The sequence below is a fragment of the Motacilla alba genome, chromosome 3 (assembly GCF_015832195.1).
Source record: "Motacilla alba alba isolate MOTALB_02 chromosome 3, Motacilla_alba_V1.0_pri, whole genome shotgun sequence".
Lineage (NCBI taxonomy): Eukaryota > Metazoa > Chordata > Aves > Passeriformes > Motacillidae > Motacilla > Motacilla alba.
Genome location: NC_052018.1, coordinates 51,069,068 through 51,088,794, shown reverse-complemented (window position 1 = coordinate 51,088,794; position 19,727 = coordinate 51,069,068). Strand labels below are relative to the sequence as shown.

The window sequence follows — 19,727 nt, the reverse complement described above, 5'->3', positions numbered from 1 at the left end:
CTGATACAAACAAGAAAAAAACCCTATTTCTGCTATTTGAGTCCTGTTATTTTCTAAAAAGAAAAAAAATCAGGGAGCGAGTCAAATAATAGATAGCTATGATTATCATATTCATACAAACTCAAAAGGGTCACAGGGAAGCAAGATACCTCACTGGGGAAGTCATCTAGGACATGTATCTGAGTATGAGGAATTCCACCCCCCTTCAAATGAAGTAAAACTGGTATTTCACAATATAATTTAATGCTGTCAGGCAACTGTATGGCTTGAAAATTGAATACAATTCCAGAAGAGAAATTCCTATAGCAGATCTTTTCTCTTTTACAAATTCTTAAAAAAGATTGTAGTGAAGGAGAAGCAGGATGTGGTTCGGTGAAGTGTACATAATGCTTCAGTATCTTTCCACAGTAGATACTCCAAGTAAGATAGCAGAAATAATGACTGAATCAGAGTACAATGATGGGATTTAGTATTTGGAAAAAAAAAAAAAAAGAAATCAGGTTGGTATGGAGAGAAATAGGCTGCCATGGCTATCAGAAATTCTTGTAAGGAAAAAGAGCATACCGTGAAAATTGCGGGAATACTGAAGCAGAAAAAATCAGTAGCTAATGAAAACTCATTTTTGAAGAAGATTAAAGGTTCCACAAAGGAGAGGGAATGAAGATTATGCATTCATCACATGAAGCAAGCTGCAATGTTAGCTGTGAGCTGGTGCTGTGCCTCCAGCACCTTGTGGCTACTGAGGTGGTGTTATGTGGAAGATGACCACAGCACACTTCACTGGCTCAAATCAGTGCACCAAAAAAAGTGAACATTAAGAATTACTGTTCTGGATTTACTGGCCAATCTAAATGTACTCCAAAATTTTTCAACGTCGACTAATTCTGTGTACTTATCTTTCAAACAAATAGCTGTAACGATTTTATTAATTATTCCCACTTTTCATCACTAGACAATTCCAGCCTTAAGCCTTCACCTTGCAAAAGTTCCTTCTTAGCCCTTTCTTGTCATGTTTGATTTTGAAAACAGGATTGCCTTTATATCAGTTACAAAGGATAGATTTAGCAATATCCATAGATAAATCCAGTCTGAGCCCAGCATGTAATAGTGTAATGAATGCATGCTAGTAAGAATGGAAAATTTTAAGAGACAAAAATGTTAACTTGTAAAATGATGTATACTTCTAAATATTTAATTTTAAAATCCAATTTATGTATCCTTCTTAAATGTCTAGTTTTGGATCTTAGGACTTTTTACAAATGAAAGGGTTGTATTTTTCAGCTGAGACAGTATCCTGGGTATTATAATACCCTTATTATTAAAAATTTTTAATATATAAATGTATAAGTATATATTATAATGTTTGTATTATTAAGTGTATAACCTAAATTCTCTGATTTGTGATTTATTGTTTTTTAAAGGTTTTTAGGCCCTACTTTTTCTTTTAGGACTATTTTCTTTTTTTATGGGCCTTTTTTACTTTTTTGGGGGCTGTGTTCATCTACTGTGATTAGTTAGCATTCCATACAGTCTCCATCACCCCAGCTAACATCTGTGCACACAGAGGGCTCGGGTCCGCACCTGGCCAGGGATCTCTGTGACCCATGTGACTTTTAGTATTATAATGGACATCATTCAGCTATAGGACACACGGACATCAAATATTTTGCCAAGTTAATAACGTATCCATAGACGTAATTTATTGGAATCAACACCTTGATTTACTACATGCTCAAAGCTTGTTAGCTCCCAGGTGTCCCTGACTACCTGCTTTACTGACATACAACATTTTGCTCGACTACATCCAGTTCGCTACACCTTGATTTGCTACATCCACAGCTGACAACTAACAAGCTTTAGCTCCCGGGTGCCCTTGACTGACGGGGTTTGGCTGCTGCTGTTCGCCTGGCTGGATCTGCTTTCCTGATTATTGGGCCTGGAGGCCTGCCCCCCGGACCGGCCCGGCCCCACACGCTCCCGGCCCGGCCCCACACGCTCCCGGCCCGGCCCCGTGCGCCGGCGGCCGCGCCAGGCCGGCAGTGACGGGGCTGCGCCGTCAGAGCGGCCGGAAGCGCCGCTGGGAGCAGTAAACAACGGCGTCGGCAGCCGCGGCCGCCGCTTCCATCTTGGAGGAGCCCGAGCCCGAGCCCACCGGGGACCATGGGCAGCGTCCTGGGCCTCTGCTCCATGGCGAGCTGGGTAAGGTGGACGCGGGCGGCGCGGGGGTCCCTCCCTTGCCTTTCCCTGCCCGCCGCAGGCTCGGAGCCGGCCGGTGCTTCCCCCGCTCCTTCCCTCCCCACCCGGGCCTCGCCCGTCGCCTCCTGGCGCCTGTGTCACCCAGGGCGGCTGTGGCGCTGCCTTCCCTCCTCCTCCTGCGGCACGGCGAGGCTGCGGGCCCCTGCCCGGCCCCCGCCCGGCCCCACCCGAGCTCTGTCCGGCCCGAGTGGCCGCGGCCCCCGCTCCGCCGGGCAGGGCTCTCTCCCCGCCGCGCTGGAGGGGGCGGGTCCCGCCATGGTCCCTCTCTCGGGCTGCTCCCGGGATCCCCAGGGATCCGTCGGAGCCGTTTCGCCGGCGCTGTGGGGAGCTTTGTCCTTAACCCAGGCAGGCCGGCCTGTCGAGCTGCTGGACGCCGCTTAATCCGCGTTGCTGTGCGGCAGGTGCTACGGTGTCCGCTAAAATCACCTCTCCCCGAATCTCTAAAGAGTCTGATCAGATGCTTTGAACTCCAGCGTTTCTTTCGGGAAAATCAAAACCTGCACGTTTCCCCGATTCTTCTTCATTAAATACAAATATAATGCCTCTCTCTTACGGCTTTGTCTGTAGCAGCTCCACCCTTTGTAGCATCTTTGTCTCGCCGAGCCATCCTTTCCTCGCGGCGCAGTAATCCGTGGTAGTGTGTCACCACGTCAGGTGATTTTTGTTCATGTGAAACAGTAGATTGAGATGGCATTAAGACTCTTGGCACGATGCAGGAAAGCAAAGAAGTTGGTAACCGGTAACTTCAACTGGGACACTGCTTTTTTATCAATAAGTGATATGTCTTCCCAAGTCTAGTCCCTGTCTGTATTGACACAGTCAAGTGGTTTGTGAGTTTTTAGATGTTTGCTGTAAGAATGTCAGTGGGATTGTGAAAATGTGAATTTTTAATACCAAATATATTGTACCATGCATTAATTAAATTAAATTACCTATTATTAAAGCATTCATACATACACCTCTAGTGATATAACAAAACCTCATATTTATTCAAGCTCCTATTTTTGTGATATCTGAATGTATGGGCTTTGGCTCCTCTCGTGCAGAGTGACCTTTAATTAAGAGAGATGATCCATAATCCCTTAATCTCACGTACAAATTATGTGAAATTATCACAGAATTGGAAAATCTGCATAAATTAACTTCCAGGCTGATATGCCTGTAAATAATCAGCTAGAACGCTGATAATATCCTTTTAACTAATTACTGTCAGGGTTCATTTTGCTCTCATTAACATTTGAAATACTACTTAATGGTTTAGCCAGTTAAACTTGAATTACTAACTGGATATAGTTAACTGTATTGTTTTTAATTATTGTTAAATACTTCATGACATTGCTGCTATAGGCTTTAATTCAAATACTTCAGTTAATATGTACTGCATTTTCAAGTTCATAAACAGCCTTTCTGACAGCTGGTTGGTGTTTGTAGTGTTTGAAGAACTCTTATCTACTTGCTTTTGATTGTTTCTCTACAGAGAAACAGCCTGTTAGATAAAATGATTTGCATGAGATCATAATCTTAAATCAGATTTACTGTGAGTAGTTAACCCCTGTCCCTTCCTTTGAAGTGCCCAAACAAACCAGGGTGGGTAGTTTTTGTTAGTATTATTTTTCTCTTTCCCCTGATGGCTTTAAAGGGTTCATTTTCTTCCCACATTTAAAACCACAGCTAATCAGCACTTAAAGCCTATACAACAGTTCTGGCAGGAGGACTCTGTCCACGCTGGTCTCTAGGGGTATGTCAGTACAAGCTCAGTTTCTGGCTCTGAGAGGTAAGCACGCAGTGAGGGTGAGGGACCCGCTGGACCAGGTGCGGTGGGGTTGGTGTGGTGCAGGCTGTGGCAAAGCTCCCCTTCCGTGGGGACACTGCTGGCAGTGTGCTCCTCTGCAGGGCCACGTGTTGTGCTGAGCAGAGCCGCTCTGCTTGAGGCCCTCGCGTCAGGCCTCATGCTGTGCTTGTGTCTTCTGGGCTTTTGTGCTGCTGCTGTGTGTTACTGCTCTGCGCTCCCCCGTGCTGATCAGGCAGTGCTTCAGGTTAGCATTTTTAACAGCAAGGGGAGCCTGTCAGAGATGGGGGTGAAGCCAAAGCCATAAGAGCAGAGCCGTCTCAGCAAAAGCCTTCTGCCCCTGACAGCATAGGTTGATAAGGCAGTGCTGTTTTCCCTCTGCTGTGTCTTGCCTCTCTTGTTCTCTTTTCTGGAACAGCTGAGCTGCTGTTTTGCTCTTTTAATATTCTCTGTCAAGGCAAAGATCTTGATTAATTCAGTGTCTATAAGCTTAAGAGTAGGGATGATGTAGCTAAACCCTAACTAGGCCCATCAGGGACTTAGTGTTTTTGCAAATAATTAATTCAATATATAATCGTTTAGTCATTGCTCCAGTAGGAAGATTATGTTTAATATTAAAAAGTTCTTCTGTGTGCATTAGGGGCAGTAAAATTTGTCATTCCATGATTTTGTGGGGTCTTCTGTCTCCTTCTCTCTCCTTCTCACATACATCTTGTTATGTGTTCCTCATGCAATTTTCACTGCCCTGGGGAATGAAGTGACTCGTTTAGCAGGCATGAATTAACTTGTATGCCTTGCTGGTGCTCCCAGAATAGGTGTGTGCATGTGTCTTTTTTTATTTTGCCTTAGTAAACACCACTGAGCTGCTTATTTTTCCTCAAAAATGTAAAGTTGGTAGGTAAGTAAAGTTTCTGGAAGGCAATAGATTTTATTCAGTTGTGTCTGAGTAACTTTTGTGTAAGCTTCCTTATGGAAGAAAATGAAAAAGTACTTGTGGAGTAACTTTTTGTCTGCATGTGTGACTAAGCTGAGTCGCACTGGGGAGTTGAGCTTTGATCTCCATGGTGATGCCATGGACACATGCCACACATTGCTGTGTGTACTACTGAAATTTTTGTGGGAGGTGTGCTTTAAATTTAGGAAGAAAGTGGCACAAACTCACCTTGTCTCCTCTGCTGATAAGCTGAATTCCATGGGCTGAATGTTCCTTGGTTCCTGTTTTTTGTGAAGTTTGTAACAAGTAGTTTTGCCAATAGTGTACTACTATTTTGTTGGAATGGTATGTTTTTAGTGGTTTTTTTTTTGCCAGAGAAAGAGGGAATTGGACTGTAACGTGATTCCTGTGTAAGTAGCCAGCTTGTATAAATGGTGTCATGTATCAACAGGTGTCTCTTGCTCAGAGATGGATGTGCATGAGCTGTTTAGGGACAAAACATTTTAAAAGCTGGCATTGGAGCTCCAGACACTCCAGTGAGGTTTATGGCTTCTCTTGAGGCACATTGTTTCCCAGTGAGGTAGAGACAATCATCTTCATTTCAGCTACTGCAAGTCTCTCCTGTCTGTAGAAGCATTCGTGCTTCTGCTGAGGCAAGGAGTGAGTTGCTTGAATTATTTAGGTATTTAACAAACACTGGGATTCCTTACAGAAGTGAATTTCCTTAACCAGTGTTTCTGTCCCCATGTTTTCTGCAGCAGATAAGCCTAATTATATATTCTATTCTGCCAAATTCAACCTTTTATTCAAAAATATGTTTAGAAATATTAATGCAGACAGAATTAGTTCAAGAAAGTGATGTTTTGAACAGAGAACTGAGGTATTTTTCACTGGAAAGGTTATTTGTGTGTGTAGGAAATAGTGTAAGACAGTACTGCTATAAAATTCTGATGCATTTGGAGACAATGTTTGCCACACATTTCCTGCTAACGAAGCGTAGATGCACCTAGTGTAGTTGCTTGCAGTCGTAGAGCAGCCTCAAAGGTCCACCTACTCAGTCTTCATGAAGAAGAGAGCCTGAGTGGGATGATCTAGTGCCCTGTCCAGTTGCATGTTGAACACCTCCAGTGATGGAGACTCTACCATATCCTTGGGGAGGTTGTTGCAGGGACTATTTGCTCTCAGTCTAAATAATTTCTTTATTATATTGAGATGAAACCTCCTATAATCAATGCCTTCACATTATTTGTGCTGCACTGAGTGGAGGAGAAGGTAAAAAGGGGCAATATAATAACTATTACATCCTGAAATACTTATAATGGGAGTCTGCCTAGTTTCAGTGGTTTAGAAAGACAAATGTAATAGTGAAGTTTGCCAATTTAAAGATGATTCTGTAGCGCAGTGGAGTGAAGATTGTTGGCTCTTTGGGAATGAACACATGCCAAAAAGAATACAGGGAAGTTATTTAAAAGATGAAGTTTGTGGGTTTAGTGTGTGAGTCTGGTTGAAACTACAGGAATGATAATCGGCCTTTTCCGGAGGCCTTCTCAGGAGGCTGCCTGCAGTGTTGTGGCAGTCTGTCTGCTTTTCCTGGCAACCTCTGGGGCTTTTCCGGTAGTAGCACGCTGCTGGCATTTTTGATTGTCATATGACTAAACTGCTGAGAACTCTTTCTGACACATGCCTGTCATACTGGGTGATTGGAATGTCCTGGTCATGTGGCCTTGTAACTACTCTTGTCCTTACGTGACTGAGTGTCTCTCATGCAGTGATGGATACCTGTGGCTTTTGTCCCATGCTGGAGTTGTCCCTGGATGTGTGCTGTAGGAGAAGCTGCATTTTAACCCTGTTCTGTGTCCTTCTGTGTCAGAGGTAGCATGGTTTGTTGTAGCTCAGAGAAGGGCAGTGAATACATATTTTGATTGTACCTTTCCTCCTTTGACTAATATTTACTTGTGGGATCTTGCCTTTCTTTTACTTCCCAGATTATCACTCTGCACATAGCAGAGAATGTTCCCTGTTCCCTGCTTCCCAGCCCTTTCCTGGTGAAATAGCTCCCTTTTTTTCTTCCCACAATTTTCTATGTGAGAATTAAATACAGGTAAATTTTGTCCTGTTTGTTTTTTCCCCCTTGTAGTGTTACAATGGTATAGCATTCCCAGCCACTTTTGCTGTTGATATTTGGTGTCAATAACACATGTACTGCATATTTGGTCTGTTCTTACTGTTTGTAACTTTTACATTTCATAACTTAATTTTGCAGACTAACAGAATTATGTGATATGTGAGTAACTGCTAATATGAAATAGTCTGCAACCTAAGATTTAGGCTCTATCACCTGTTTTTTGTGTTTTGGAAATATTTATGGCCCCAGTGAGGATTTTATCCCAACTCTGCCAGGTGCAGAGAGTGTACCTACATGACAGTTATGCTCGTTTCTTTTTGCTGTGGTGTGTTTGTTTAATCTCTGCATCTGTGGGAGGGAGGATGTAGTTGCTAACAAAAGCAATCCTTCCATGACATTTAGCTGAAATGAAATAAAATTCAAGAGAACAAATGAGCCTGAATCCAGTCTTTATTTCTTCTGAATGGCTAAATGATTATTTCTTATCTCTTAGAAGTATTAGAAATCGCTAATTTCACTGTGCAGCAGCTGTTGTTTGGTGGTTCCGTAGCATGTTGCAGTGACTTAGCCTGCATCAATGGTGGGATGCAAGGATGAGTAATTTTCCATCATATCTGATGATCTGCACAGCCTGATAAATTATTGAAATCTAATAATCCAAAGCTTTTTAAATAATTCATGTTCTGTCTTTTTGTCAGATACCATGCTTGTGTGGAAGTGCCCCATGCCTGCTTTGCCGATGCTGCCCCAGTGGAAACAACTCCACCATAACTCGGCTGATTTATGCCTTCTTTTTACTTCTTGGAGTGAGCGTTGCCTGTGTGATGCTAATACCAGGCATGGAAGAGCAGCTGAAGAAGGTCAAGTTATTTATTGCTAGCACTTTTGGTAGAACAAATGTCACAAATAGTAGTAATTGACATCTTGAAAAGCATGGATTTTATTTGGAAATATGTAATTTTGCTACCTGCTGTGCTTCACAGTCACCATTAATTTGTTTGTGAGTCAAATAAAGAAGTTGTGGGAAGATCCCCCTATAGATGAAAAGCACTCTTTTGAGGTAAAGCCTCTTCTTTAAGCGCTCAGAGCAGAAAAAATAAAATTTTGCATCATACAAGAAAATTTATGTATGTGTAGTTTCAAATTAAGTATTATTGAGATGCTTGTATTTATGGCAGTTAATTGATTTTTATTGTGGTTGTGATTAAAAAATAACCACACTCTAAGACGTCTTCTAGTTTTGTCATGCTGTACTAATTAAAATTCTATTTTAAAGTCTGAGTGTGTAACAAAAATATTTTTCACTCATCCTAGTAGCCTGTTTTCCACCCAGGAAATTAGGAAGTGTTTGTAGGATCTTACAGTTTATTAGCTATATGAAGATGTGATATAAAACTGGAGAATGGTAATGTGGGCTAATGTAGAGCTTACAGGTTCGCTGAACTTGGGCTGCGTGTACTTCAGTTCTGTTTTGCAGTCTTTAGTTGTTTTGCAGTCTTTAGTTTTTTTCAGTAGATAGTAGCTTTGGTTAGGCATGATTTTCATGGTTTTTTCCCCCAAATTATTCATCTGTAAATGTGTATTGTAGGTTGGTGTAGTTACCACAATAGAACTTCAGTGGGAGCCATGTTAGTCACCTAGGAAAGAAAATTGCAGCCTTCTGGAGTATGATTTGACTTCTGAAAGATGTTGCTCATGTCCTGGTAGTGACTGGAGAGAATGTTCTCAGCTGTTTCATATGGAAATTATGCATACACCTAATTGATGGTGATGGTACTTTTTTTGGGAAAGTCTGTGTCTGTTTTAAAGAGATGCCACCTCCTAGCTAGGTCATAAGCCTGATAGTAACTGTCAAGTCAAATTTACCAGTTCCTAGATCATTGATTATCTCTTGATTCAGATCAGCAAGGGAAAACTGCATTTCTTTGAGAAGTTCTGAAATTGCTAATAACATAAAAACCCTGTTAATAAGATCCCTGTTCCATTCATGGAAACATTCAAGGTCAAGTGGGATGGGGCCTTGAGTACCTTGATGTAGTTGAAGATATTCTTGCCCATGGCAGAGGTGTTAGTCTAGGTGAGCTTTAAAGGTCTTCTCCAACCCAAACTATTTTATGGAAAGATTTATTTTATCCTGCCTATGCAGGGTTTTTTTTTAAACTTGTGTGTGTTTGATATTCTAGTTGGACTGCAGCTAATGATGCAGTCCTCCAATATCATATTTCTATCATTTTTCTAGTGTTAATAGTTACATAATGTTACAATATTAATGAATTGAGTATTGAAAATTTATTAATATACAGTTACTGACCGGAAGTCTTTTAGTGATGACTGATGTGTCTTGTATCTATCACAGATTCCTGGATTTTGTGATGGAGGGTTGGGAACAAGTATTCCTGGTGTGCAGGGCCACGTGAACTGCGATGTCCTGGTTGGCTACAAGGCCGTGTACCGTGTGTGCTTTGGCATGGCCATGTTCTTCCTTCTCTTCTCCTTGCTGATGATCAAAGTGAAGAGCAGCAATGACCCCAGAGCAGCAGTACACAATGGGTAAGATGCAGAAATGAGTGCTGAGATGAGTTAGTGATTAATTTTTTTCTCATTCCACAGAGATTTTTTTCAATAAATAAAAATATTTAAGAGGCTCATCTGAATTATATTCCTCTCAACTTTGACGTTTGTAAGAACTTTTGTTCTTTCCTGAACAGTTTTCTTTTAAAGGTTATAGCAGTTACACATATATATCAATATAGGTGTATAAAACGTATCTTTTCTCTTTCTACTATCTTTTCAGTTGCCCCCCACAAAAAGAAATTAGTTATGTATCTAGATTCTGAGCTTTCCAGTGGATTTTCATTTGTATTTCATTTTAGTTAAGATTATCAGATGGAAGAATATAGTGGAATTTCAGCTTGTGTGTTGACACAAGTGGTAGTTTTCATCCAGGTTCTGCCTATGTGTAATGTAGCTCCTTGAACCAAGGAAATGTAAATATTTGTAAGAAGACATGATGCTGAAAAGCCTAAAACCATTTATGGTGCCTAATCTTGGTGGCCACAGTGATTGCTTAGACTACTGCTTTTTAGAGGTGACTATATTTAACAGAAGCTATGAACAGCTAAGTCAAAAAATATATTTTATATTCAGTATAGTAGGATTAAACATGTCCAACATAAAAAAAGAAAAAGCTTCAAATTATTTCTGTAGGGGAAAATAATTAAGACTGAGCAGAATATTGCTTTGTTTACTTTTGGGTTTTTTTTTGGAAAAGAAAAAGAGTACAGTATTGATATGTTAGCAAGAGTAATTCAGTTCAGCCTTTCCCTCCACCCTGCTTTGTTCAGGAGAACATGCTTGTTGCAAGCGAAAAGAAAGTGGTTCAGCTACATTCTGTATCAGAGCTCTGTTTTTTGGTTCTTTTTCAGAAAAAGGCACATGGTGATTTTACATAATGAGGAATGTTTCTTACCTTAATTTTTTCAAAAGTGTTTGGGATCTTCTTGATAACCTTATTTGGAGTTGTGCTCTCCAGTACAAATTTAGGTTCTGTTTATGCAACCCATAGCAGTTTGCTCTTCTTAGCCAATCTAACATCAGCACTAGGATAAAAGGAAGAATTTAACTGTTGCTGGTAAAATATTTAATAACATTACTTTCAACACTTCTGTAATAACTCGTTGCTTCAATAATGAGCGTTACAGTGAGCATTATGAAAAGCGTTACAGCTTTTGATTTTTGAAATTGTCTGTATCTTCAGTAATATTTTGAGATGTTGAGTCATATTTTGAGTAATATTTGAGATGATATTTTGTTGGTGATTTGAAATATTCAGAATACCAGGTTTTTGCATATATGTGTACTAACTTTTTCATGCTTGCTTGCAAATTAAGCCTAGTAATAGAATCTAGTGCCAATGTTCACCTTCTCTGCTTTTTAAATGGCATTTACAATGGTTTCTTGCCTCAGGTTTATGATCACAAAAGAAAAAAAATCAATTATAATGTATCTGTGAGATAGCTGCTGGCTTGTACAGAATGCACAGCAGCTTTAGGTGTTATTTCAAGATGACTGTTGTGTTCAATTGTAGAATGGGGTACAGCAGTAAGATCCCTTAAAAAGTCTAGAGTTAGAGATTAAATATATACAAACTTGAACCTATTTCTGTTTCTATAACTGAGAATGGCATTGATTATAAAAAGTGGATTCTAAAACTACTTTTAGTGGGATTTGTATTGCACTGTAAATGTTACAACTTAATTCAACTTTCATTCGATTTTGTCACTTCTCTATATCCCAGGGAATTAGTCCATTTTGTTCTGTATTCTACACTTCTGTCATCTCACATAGTTCCTTTCCACACAACTGGCACTTGTTCTTCTGGTATCCATCTCTTGATTGTAACAGCCAGCAAGAGAGATTAAACTTGTTCAGAGTATGGGAAGAAATGGGAAGGGATAGAAAACTTGAAAAATCGCAAGTGTTTGACATTGTGGGGGTGTGGTACATATCTTGGTGCTGTTATATTCAGTTTTGAAGTGCATGTAGATGGCATCATGCCTGTTTTTGGAGCTGCCTGTCACTGGGATCAGAAAAAATAGTCTTTACCTCCTTACAGTTTCGTTGGCATAACAGTTTGAAGTTCTCTATGCAGGATATATTTGTACAGTTAGTACTTGGGGTGAGTTTGGTGTATTTTTGGTGAAGGATATTCCCTTGTATGCTTTCTGGAAACATCTGATCTCTTTTGATGGTCTGTGAGTACATATCTTTTACTGGAAGAAAAATTCCTATGACGCTGCCCTGAAGCAGGGACTTGGAACTTGATTGTGTCTTTTCTGTACAGGATAAATGATTTACTTTTGTTTTTGTGATAAATCCTCATCAAGTCTAGGCCTAAATAATATGAAGTAGGATGGGAAGAATCTAGACTTTTGTATATTTCTCTCATGTAGGAAATCTCTGGTAGGGAGCTCCAGCATAATATTTTATGTCATTGTAGGCACTAATCAGATCTTTCGTATTAAAAGTACAAAGGGATTTTTTAACCCATTTTTCTGATATGCAGACAATCCTACAATCTCACTGCTCTGGTTTAAAACATTCTTAAGAAGAAAAAAAGCAGCTCACAATTGGCCTAATTTGGAATTCACAAGTAAGAAGATACCTCTGGGAAACATGTCAAACTCTCTGTCAGTCTAGCGCAGTTTAAGCATAATTTTTTTGAGAGCAAAAATCTTGGGTATATAAAATTTTTATCCTGCTTCAAATGAGGCAAGTTAAGAATGAACAAATTAAAAAAAAACCCCAAAACTCTTAAAGATGCGTATTTTATGTATGAATTAGACTGGACTTAACAGTTGCCTTATTTTTTTATTTCCCTTTAGATTCTGGTTCTTTAAATTTGCGACGGCACTTGCAATTAGTGTTGGAGCTTTCTTCATCCCAGAGGGACCATTTACAACTGGTGAGGGAATATTGTCTTCCTCTGTATCATGGTGCAATCATACTTAGTTTTAAATTAGGCAAGTGCATGCTGATGTCATACAGTGTTAATTGTAGCTGTGTAAGTGTAGTTCTTCTCGGTGTTTAGGGACACTACGATGGGGGGGGTAAATCACCTGTGGTTCTGATTGGTTTTGTTTTACTTCTCTTCTAGTGTGGTTTTATGTAGGTATGGCTGGAGCATTCTGCTTTATTCTTATTCAGCTGGTCTTGCTTATTGACTTTGCCCATTCCTGGAATGAATCTTGGGTTGAAAAAATGGAGGAAGGAAATTCAAGATGCTGGTATGCAGGTAAGGAGGGACTGTACTACAGTCAAGTTTTAAATTTAATTTAATGTGCATTGTGTTAAATAAGTTACTCACTGAATGCAGAAAGGGCTGCTTCATGCATGAGTATCATTTTCTCAGATGTGTAGTTCAGCTCCATTGATATCCTTCTGTTGTCAAGTTAAATAAGGGGAAGCAGGGAGAAGTGCAGCAGCCTCTTGAGCAGTAAGATCTGTTCCCTTGGAGCAGGGCATGAGTTCACAGTCACAGAATGGGTGATGTTGGAAGGGACCAGAGCAGCTCATCTGATCCAGCCTCCCAGCTCAAGCAGGGTCATCCCAGAGCACACATGGCACAGGATTGTGTCCACATGGTTCTTGAATATCTCCAGTGAGGGAGACTACAACCTCTCTGGGCAATCTTTTCCAGGGGGCAGTCATACACAAAGAAGTTCTTCCTCATGTTCAGGTGGAGCTTTCTGTGCATCATGATATCAGAGAAGTGGCAACTGCAGCCTTTTGGGTTTTTCTTGTTTTGTTTTTTTGGGTTGGTTTTGATTTTTTTTTTGTTGGGGTTTTTTAGTTTTGGGTTTTTTGGGTTTTTTTGTTTGTTTTGTTTTTTTGCAGCCACAGGTTTTGCTAGCCCTTCAGTGCTGATTAAAAACAAAGTAACCTGCTAGTACATCATGTTGAGTAGAATCATCTCAGAAAATTGTTTTTTCTGGTTGCCAGTTAGTCATTCTTTGAAGGTATATGCTGAGTGAAAGGTCAGGGTAGCGAAGGAGAGTAAAGTCATCTCACTGGAGAAATGTTATTTTAGTAAAGTGTTTCAAAAGACCATTCAGTGGCCACTTATCTATTTAGTGTTTTTACGAAGATATAATTTGGAAATGAGATTTTGTATTAGCCTCTGTTGGAGAAGTATTTCTTCAGTTTCTTTTTTAAGCTGTTAGCCAAAGTGTCCGGTACAACCATGTTCCTTTATCCTCCTTGCTCTTCCTGGTTGCTGTTAGGGCACTGGAGAATCGAGCATGGCCTCAGGATTCCCATGTATTGTTTCTTTTTAGTACTTCACAGGCTATTTGAGAACTTCTTTCATGTTTTAGTGCCCAGAATTCTCGTTGTATATTGTATCCCACACTTGATAATCGTGCAGTATTATTCCAATCATAGTAGTCTGTTATTAATCAGTTTAACTATGGTTTTGTTTCTTCACAGCTCTGCTCTCAGCTACAGCTGTCAACTATCTGCTGTCTCTAGTAGCTATTGTCTTGTTTTATGTTTATTACACTCATCCAGAAGGTTGTTCTGAAAACAAGACATTCATCAGTGTTAATATGCTCCTGTGTATTGGTGCTTCTGTAATGTCAATTCTGCCAAGGATTCAGGTACAATTTAAATTCTGTTGCCTCCTATATTATCACAATTTAATTGTGCCTGCAACTTTTGATTGCCTAACTTCCCTCTTTTGTGACTACTTTGTGTAGGAATCTCAGCCAAGATCTGGTTTGCTGCAGTCTTCGGTGATCACAATTTATACAATGTATTTGACTTGGTCAGCCATGACCAATGAGCCAGGTGAGTGTAGTAGCAATGTAGAGCTTTTTGGGTAACTGGTTCAGCAATAAATTGTACTTCCACCTCTTTTGCAGGGCAGCATTAGAGCAGGGTAATAGAATGTGCATGTGTTAGGGCTCAGCTGCATGTGCTGCTAGGAGCCCAGTCTCCTGAGGGATAGGAAGGGATGGGCAGCAGGGAGGGAGGGCAGGGTCTGCGTGGCTGGTCCAGGCAAGCTGCCTTGAGGGGGAGAGGGAAGCAGAGTGCCACTTCTTCCGGGGTGTGCTCGCCCCTCCCCTGAAGCCATGCTCCCAGCAACGATGTGAGAAGTATAAAATAGCAACCTGGCCTTGCCCACGCATCTCTGAGCTCCGCCCTCTCTGCAACCAGCATGCTAAGATCATGTCTTTTCCCCCTGCTTGTATGGCATGTAAGAATTTCTGCTCTTTACTGGTAGAACTGCAGTATTCTAAAGCTTAGATTTTGCAGATCGGTGCAACTTCCCTGAGGAGTCTAGGAGTTTCATTTCTCTACCAGGTTTCATGTTTCTTGGGTGGCCAAGATGCTACTGATCATATTTTTTCCAAACTGGTGATTTATTACAAGTATTAATAAATGTTGTCAGTGTTTATTGTGACTGGAAACTGTTGAATGTCTCTAAAAATAAATAAGTGCAGAAATTCTGATTATTAAAATAAATCACCAGATATTAATTTTAGTGGTTTTAATTGGGTGTCTGACCCTTTTATCTTAGCTGTGGACAATCTTCTGTGCTTCTGTGTCATGGAATACATGAGTCATCTAATTCAGGCAGTGATTACAGGAAAATAAGACTGTCTACTACTTTCAGCTGTTTCATCAGTGTTACCTCTGGATGCTGTGGGTTGGGAACCAGTCATAATAAAAAACTGACTTACTAGCATTATTTTCCAATTCTGGGATGACTTGGGTACCCCATCTATAGAATATGTTTGTAAAACTTGTTTTCTAGCAGTAGAATTTCTGAAGTTAATTATGCAGAAGTTTCTGTTTTGTTGCATCTAATTATCTCAGATGGAATAGTAAAGCAGTTGATGCATATCTTACATAAGTTCAGAATCCTTTTATCTGCTCAAAGACACAGATTTTTATGCCATGTACTGTCATTTCCCTCCTCTAGAGAGATTCAGTAGGCTGAAATTAAATTCAAATTTTACTTAAAGACTGTCACAGTCACGACGTTCCTTTCTATTTCTGTGCATTCAGCATGGACATGTGCTATTAAATATTTGTCCTGTTCTTGTTTTATGTAAGTTCTAATGCAATTTCCCTCACAGACAGGCGCTGTAACCCCAGTCTGCTGAGCATCATTGGTTACAACAGCACCACCATTCCAACCCAAGGTCAGGTAGTGCAGTGGTGGGACGCACAAGGGATTGTAGGACTGGTTTTGTTTTTGCTGTGTGTTCTCTATTCAAGGTAAGATTCCTTTAAAAACTACATTAATTTGTATCACTTCTTATTGTTGGATACTAAATTGTATTTATTTGAGTATCTGTACCATGTCCTTTCCTGTCATATCCAGCATCCGGACATCCAACAACAGCCAAGTTAACAAGCTGATGCTGACCAGTGATGAATCAACACTGATAGAGGATGGAATGCCCAGGAGTGATGGCTCCCTTGATGATGGAGATGATGTGCACCGAGCTATAGATAATGAGAGGGATGGAGTTACTTACAGTTACTCCTTCTTCCACTTCATGCTTTTCCTGGCATCACTGTATATCATGATGACACTTACCAACTGGTACAGGTATTATGTTTGATTAGATGTGCTGATGATGAGCATACAAGAGGCTGTCTCTTGCTGGACAAGGAGGCACAAGTTGCATGCCCTGGAATGTAGGTCTTGAGCGGGCCTTCTCAAGGGAAGTGTATCTGAAAATTGTAGAGAACAACCTTGTTCACAAGTGCCTGCCATGTTTTCTAGGATGATGCTTGTCATTCACTGAACTGCTGAAATACATCTTGCTGAAGTGAACAGGATAAAGTCTTAAATTATATAACAATTAAAAATGAGTGAACACTAGGCCCGTGTCTAGTACAGTGAGCTAGAAAAAGGACATGTTATATCGATGGGTCAAGGGGAAGGTGTTTCTTCCCAACTCCTCCAGTTCTGGGGCTTCCAGTACGAGAGAGACATGGACATACTGGAGAGAGTCCAGAGAAGGACCACAGAGATGATTAAGGGACTGGAGCATATGTGATATGAGGAGAAGCTGAGAGAGCTGGACTGTTCAGCTTGGAGAAGAGAAGGCCCAAGGGGTGTCTCACCAATGTATATAAACACCCGAAGCAGATGTGCCAAGAGGATGGAGCCAGGACTTCTCACTGGTGCCCAGTGACATGGCTAGAGGCAAAAGGCACAAACTGAGACATAGGTGGTTCCCTCTGAACATCAGGAAACACTTCTCCATTGCTAGGGTGACTGAGCACTGGCACAGGTTGCCTGGGGAAGTTGTGGAGTTCCCATTCTTGGAGGCACTCCTAAGCCATCTGGGGCAGCTGGATTTAGGCATCCCTGCTGGAATAGTGGAGCTGGACTTGAGGACCTTCAGTGGTCTCTTCCAACCACAGCCATTCTCTGACGGGGCTTGGTGGAAGGAAATTATGTTGTCTAATCCTTGAAAAAAATCCTCACAATAAAATAGTCCTCCTGTGTGTGAACTGTTGCTAACAGCTAGATCAGATGTTCTTCAGAATTAAAAAATACAGCTTAAGGTCTCTTGTTACTTGGCAAAGAACAATTTGTATCAAAAAAGCAAGACTAAAAGGTACTTCCTTCAGAAATAACTCTTATTAGTTAGTCCTGCTGTGAAATTGATTTGTGGCCCTCCTTGGGTCCAATATGGCATCAAGATGATTAATTTCTCTGGGTGGTGTCCTTTGCCAAGGCAAAATACAGTCTTTTTATCTCTGAGTGTTATCCATTTACTGCCTTTCTGCAGGTTGGTTTGTTAGATTTTCCTTGTAATTATTTCTTTTTGGCAGCTCCTCATACTGAGTATTTTTTGTGCAGTTCTTTTTTCACTTCCTGTGACACCTACTTACAAGTGGTGTTCTCGTGCAGACTGGTGTGAACTGCCTGGGAGAAGGGTCCTTCGATGTGTGAATTGAGAGTGATCTTCTGTGAAAACTGTTGAAGGGTGGCTTAGAACACAAGTATGTTATATTGAAAAAAATTGCAAATGATCTTTTTTCTTTTCTTTGGTTCACAGTCCGGATTCTTCTTACGAGACGATGACCAGCAAGTGGCCGTCTGTGTGGGTGAAGATCTCTTCCAGCTGGATTGGCATCGTGCTGTACGTGTGGACTCTGGTGGCTCCGCTGGTTCTCACCAACCGCGACTTTGACTGAGCCGTGCTGCTCTGGAGGGAAGCTGTGTCCCTGAAACAAACAGTATTCCGGGTAATAGTGCGAGTGTAAATACATGTGTGTGTGCTGTCCAGGTAGTATTCTGCTTTATCCTGCATGATTACCTTGAATCATGTCTTGTCATTTCAGTAAATGACTTTCTCTAGCTGAGCTCAATGGTAATTGCTGTAACGAGGGTTTTCATAGGATTACTCCTACTCTGAGTGCTTTGGGAGCACGAGATGTAAGATCAAGAGCTTTTGGACGTATGTTTTTTTCCCCTCAATTGCATTAAATGGATGTAGGAAAAAAGTGCAAGTGTTATTTAGGGTAATTAAACAGTGCTAGGTCAGGCTTTGAAAGTGAAGAATGGTCTGCCTTTGATGATCCCTGTTGCCTTGATTCCAAAGTAAGCCTTGATTAAGTGTTATTAGACTTGAAGTGGAGCACGTTGGGGTTCACTGGACATCTTGCAGCACTTTGGCACTACCAGCCTGACTTTTCCCATGCTGAGGGCAGCAGTACCTTCAGCACAGATGTGAGGGGGAAAACTTGCACCTGGAGCTGCAGAGGAGCCAGCGCAGTGTGTCCCATTGCACTCAGGAGGACAGGCACCCTGGGGAGAAATACCCTGGTATCAGATGCTCAGAAGCATGTTTTTAAGGCACCTGTTTACAGTGTGCATCTACATGGTATTATTGGTTTTTTAAGTAGTTTAAATAGCATAGTTGTGCTGTAATTTATTGCTGTTTTGTGTGCCACTTTCTTGGCTAAGCTCCAATCATGAAGTTTGCAAGAAGCCAAGTGGTAAAAGCTGTGTAAGCCCTTTGGAGGAATTGAGTATTGTGATTTTAAAAAAAAAAGTGGAGAAAAAGGAGCACTGAAGTTACAATAACTAAAGGAGGAGGTTTGCATTTACTGAGGCTTCAACTGAAGGGTTTCATAAAATACTTTGGGCTCTGAATCTTGAAATCTTTTACTGTATTAGGTATTTTGCTTGTTGTCCATTGCCAGAGATGGACTTGAGCCTAGAAAGTCTAAATCTAGACATAGTTCCTGTGCAGTTACAAAATCTTAAAATGCTTTTGTGCTTGCTGCTTTGTAACTGAAGTACATAAGCTGCATAATTTCTCTGTTACTTGCTACTTGAGCCTAGAGCAGCCTGACTGGGAGTGACCCTGGAGCCTGCAGCAGATGTCATGCTCAACCCTTTCTGTGGTGTTTGTAACTGTGATTCCTGTTGCTAGTCTCAAAGCTTTTATTTTAATTCTGCACCTGAACACTGACATTTACTGCAAGAAGTCTGACATGTCAAGTCAAACGTGAGACAGTAATGGAAAGATTAGTAAAGGCTTGTAATAATTTGGAATATGTTGTTACCTTATTAATAAATAAATTTGGATGAAGATGTCCCATGACTTTTGATGTCTCATGCTGCTGCCGATGTGGCTATTGCAATGGTTTGTGTAACCTTCTCATCCCCTCTTCTGGGGGTGCGTTGTAGAACATCAGAGAACACCTGTGAGTCCCTGGCTCTTATGGGAGGTCACGTGTAACCCCGTGGGTGACATTCTCTGACAGTTCTATGCCCTTGGCAGCCATGTTCCAGCAAACACTTAACTGCCTTGCACCTGGAACTGCATTCCTGCTTCATCAACTGCTGCCACCTCACTGGATTACACCTGTTTAAATTCGGGTAAAACACCTGAACACCGCTTCTACTGAGTCCTGTAACAAAGAACAAGCTGCTGAATTCAGAAGATGAGCAGACTGCTGAGTCTATGGATTCAGCTCCTTGTACAACTGGCCATATTACTCCTTTGGAATAAAAACCTTGCATCTACTGCCAGAGTTGGAGAATCTGGCTTTTGTGTTGCATGTATGAAGTTACTGAAACCCAG

At 40.9% G+C, this 19,727-nt stretch overlaps 1 protein-coding gene across 1 annotated transcript; it reads left to right on the top strand.

The window, feature by feature from the left end:
• Nucleotides 1-2,044: 2,044 nt before the first annotated feature.
• On the top strand, nucleotides 2,045-19,237 carry SERINC1 (serine incorporator 1). Its single transcript, XM_038130836.1, has 10 exons — nucleotides 2,045-2,199; nucleotides 7,803-7,964; nucleotides 9,461-9,654; nucleotides 12,489-12,568; nucleotides 12,761-12,898; nucleotides 14,092-14,261; nucleotides 14,361-14,451; nucleotides 15,747-15,888; nucleotides 15,995-16,225; nucleotides 17,691-19,237. The coding sequence occupies exons 1-10, from the start codon at nucleotides 2,161-2,163 to the stop codon at nucleotides 17,827-17,829; spliced, it is 1,386 nt and encodes a 461-aa protein (XP_037986764.1). The 5' UTR covers nucleotides 2,045-2,160; the 3' UTR covers nucleotides 17,830-19,237.
• Nucleotides 19,238-19,727: the final 490 nt, after the last annotated feature.

Excerpts from the sequence above, each read along its gene's own strand:
- SERINC1 (XM_038130836.1), top strand. The coding sequence starts at position 2,161 with ATGGGCAGCGTCCTGGGCCTCTGCTCCATGGCGAGCTGG. Across the intron at positions 2,200-7,802 it reads TCTGCTCCATGGCGAGCTGG|ATACCATGCTTGTGTGGAAG; the intron begins GTAAGGTGGACG and ends TCTTTTTGTCAG. Across the intron at positions 12,569-12,760 it reads AGAGGGACCATTTACAACTG|TGTGGTTTTATGTAGGTATG; the intron begins GTGAGGGAATAT and ends CTTCTCTTCTAG.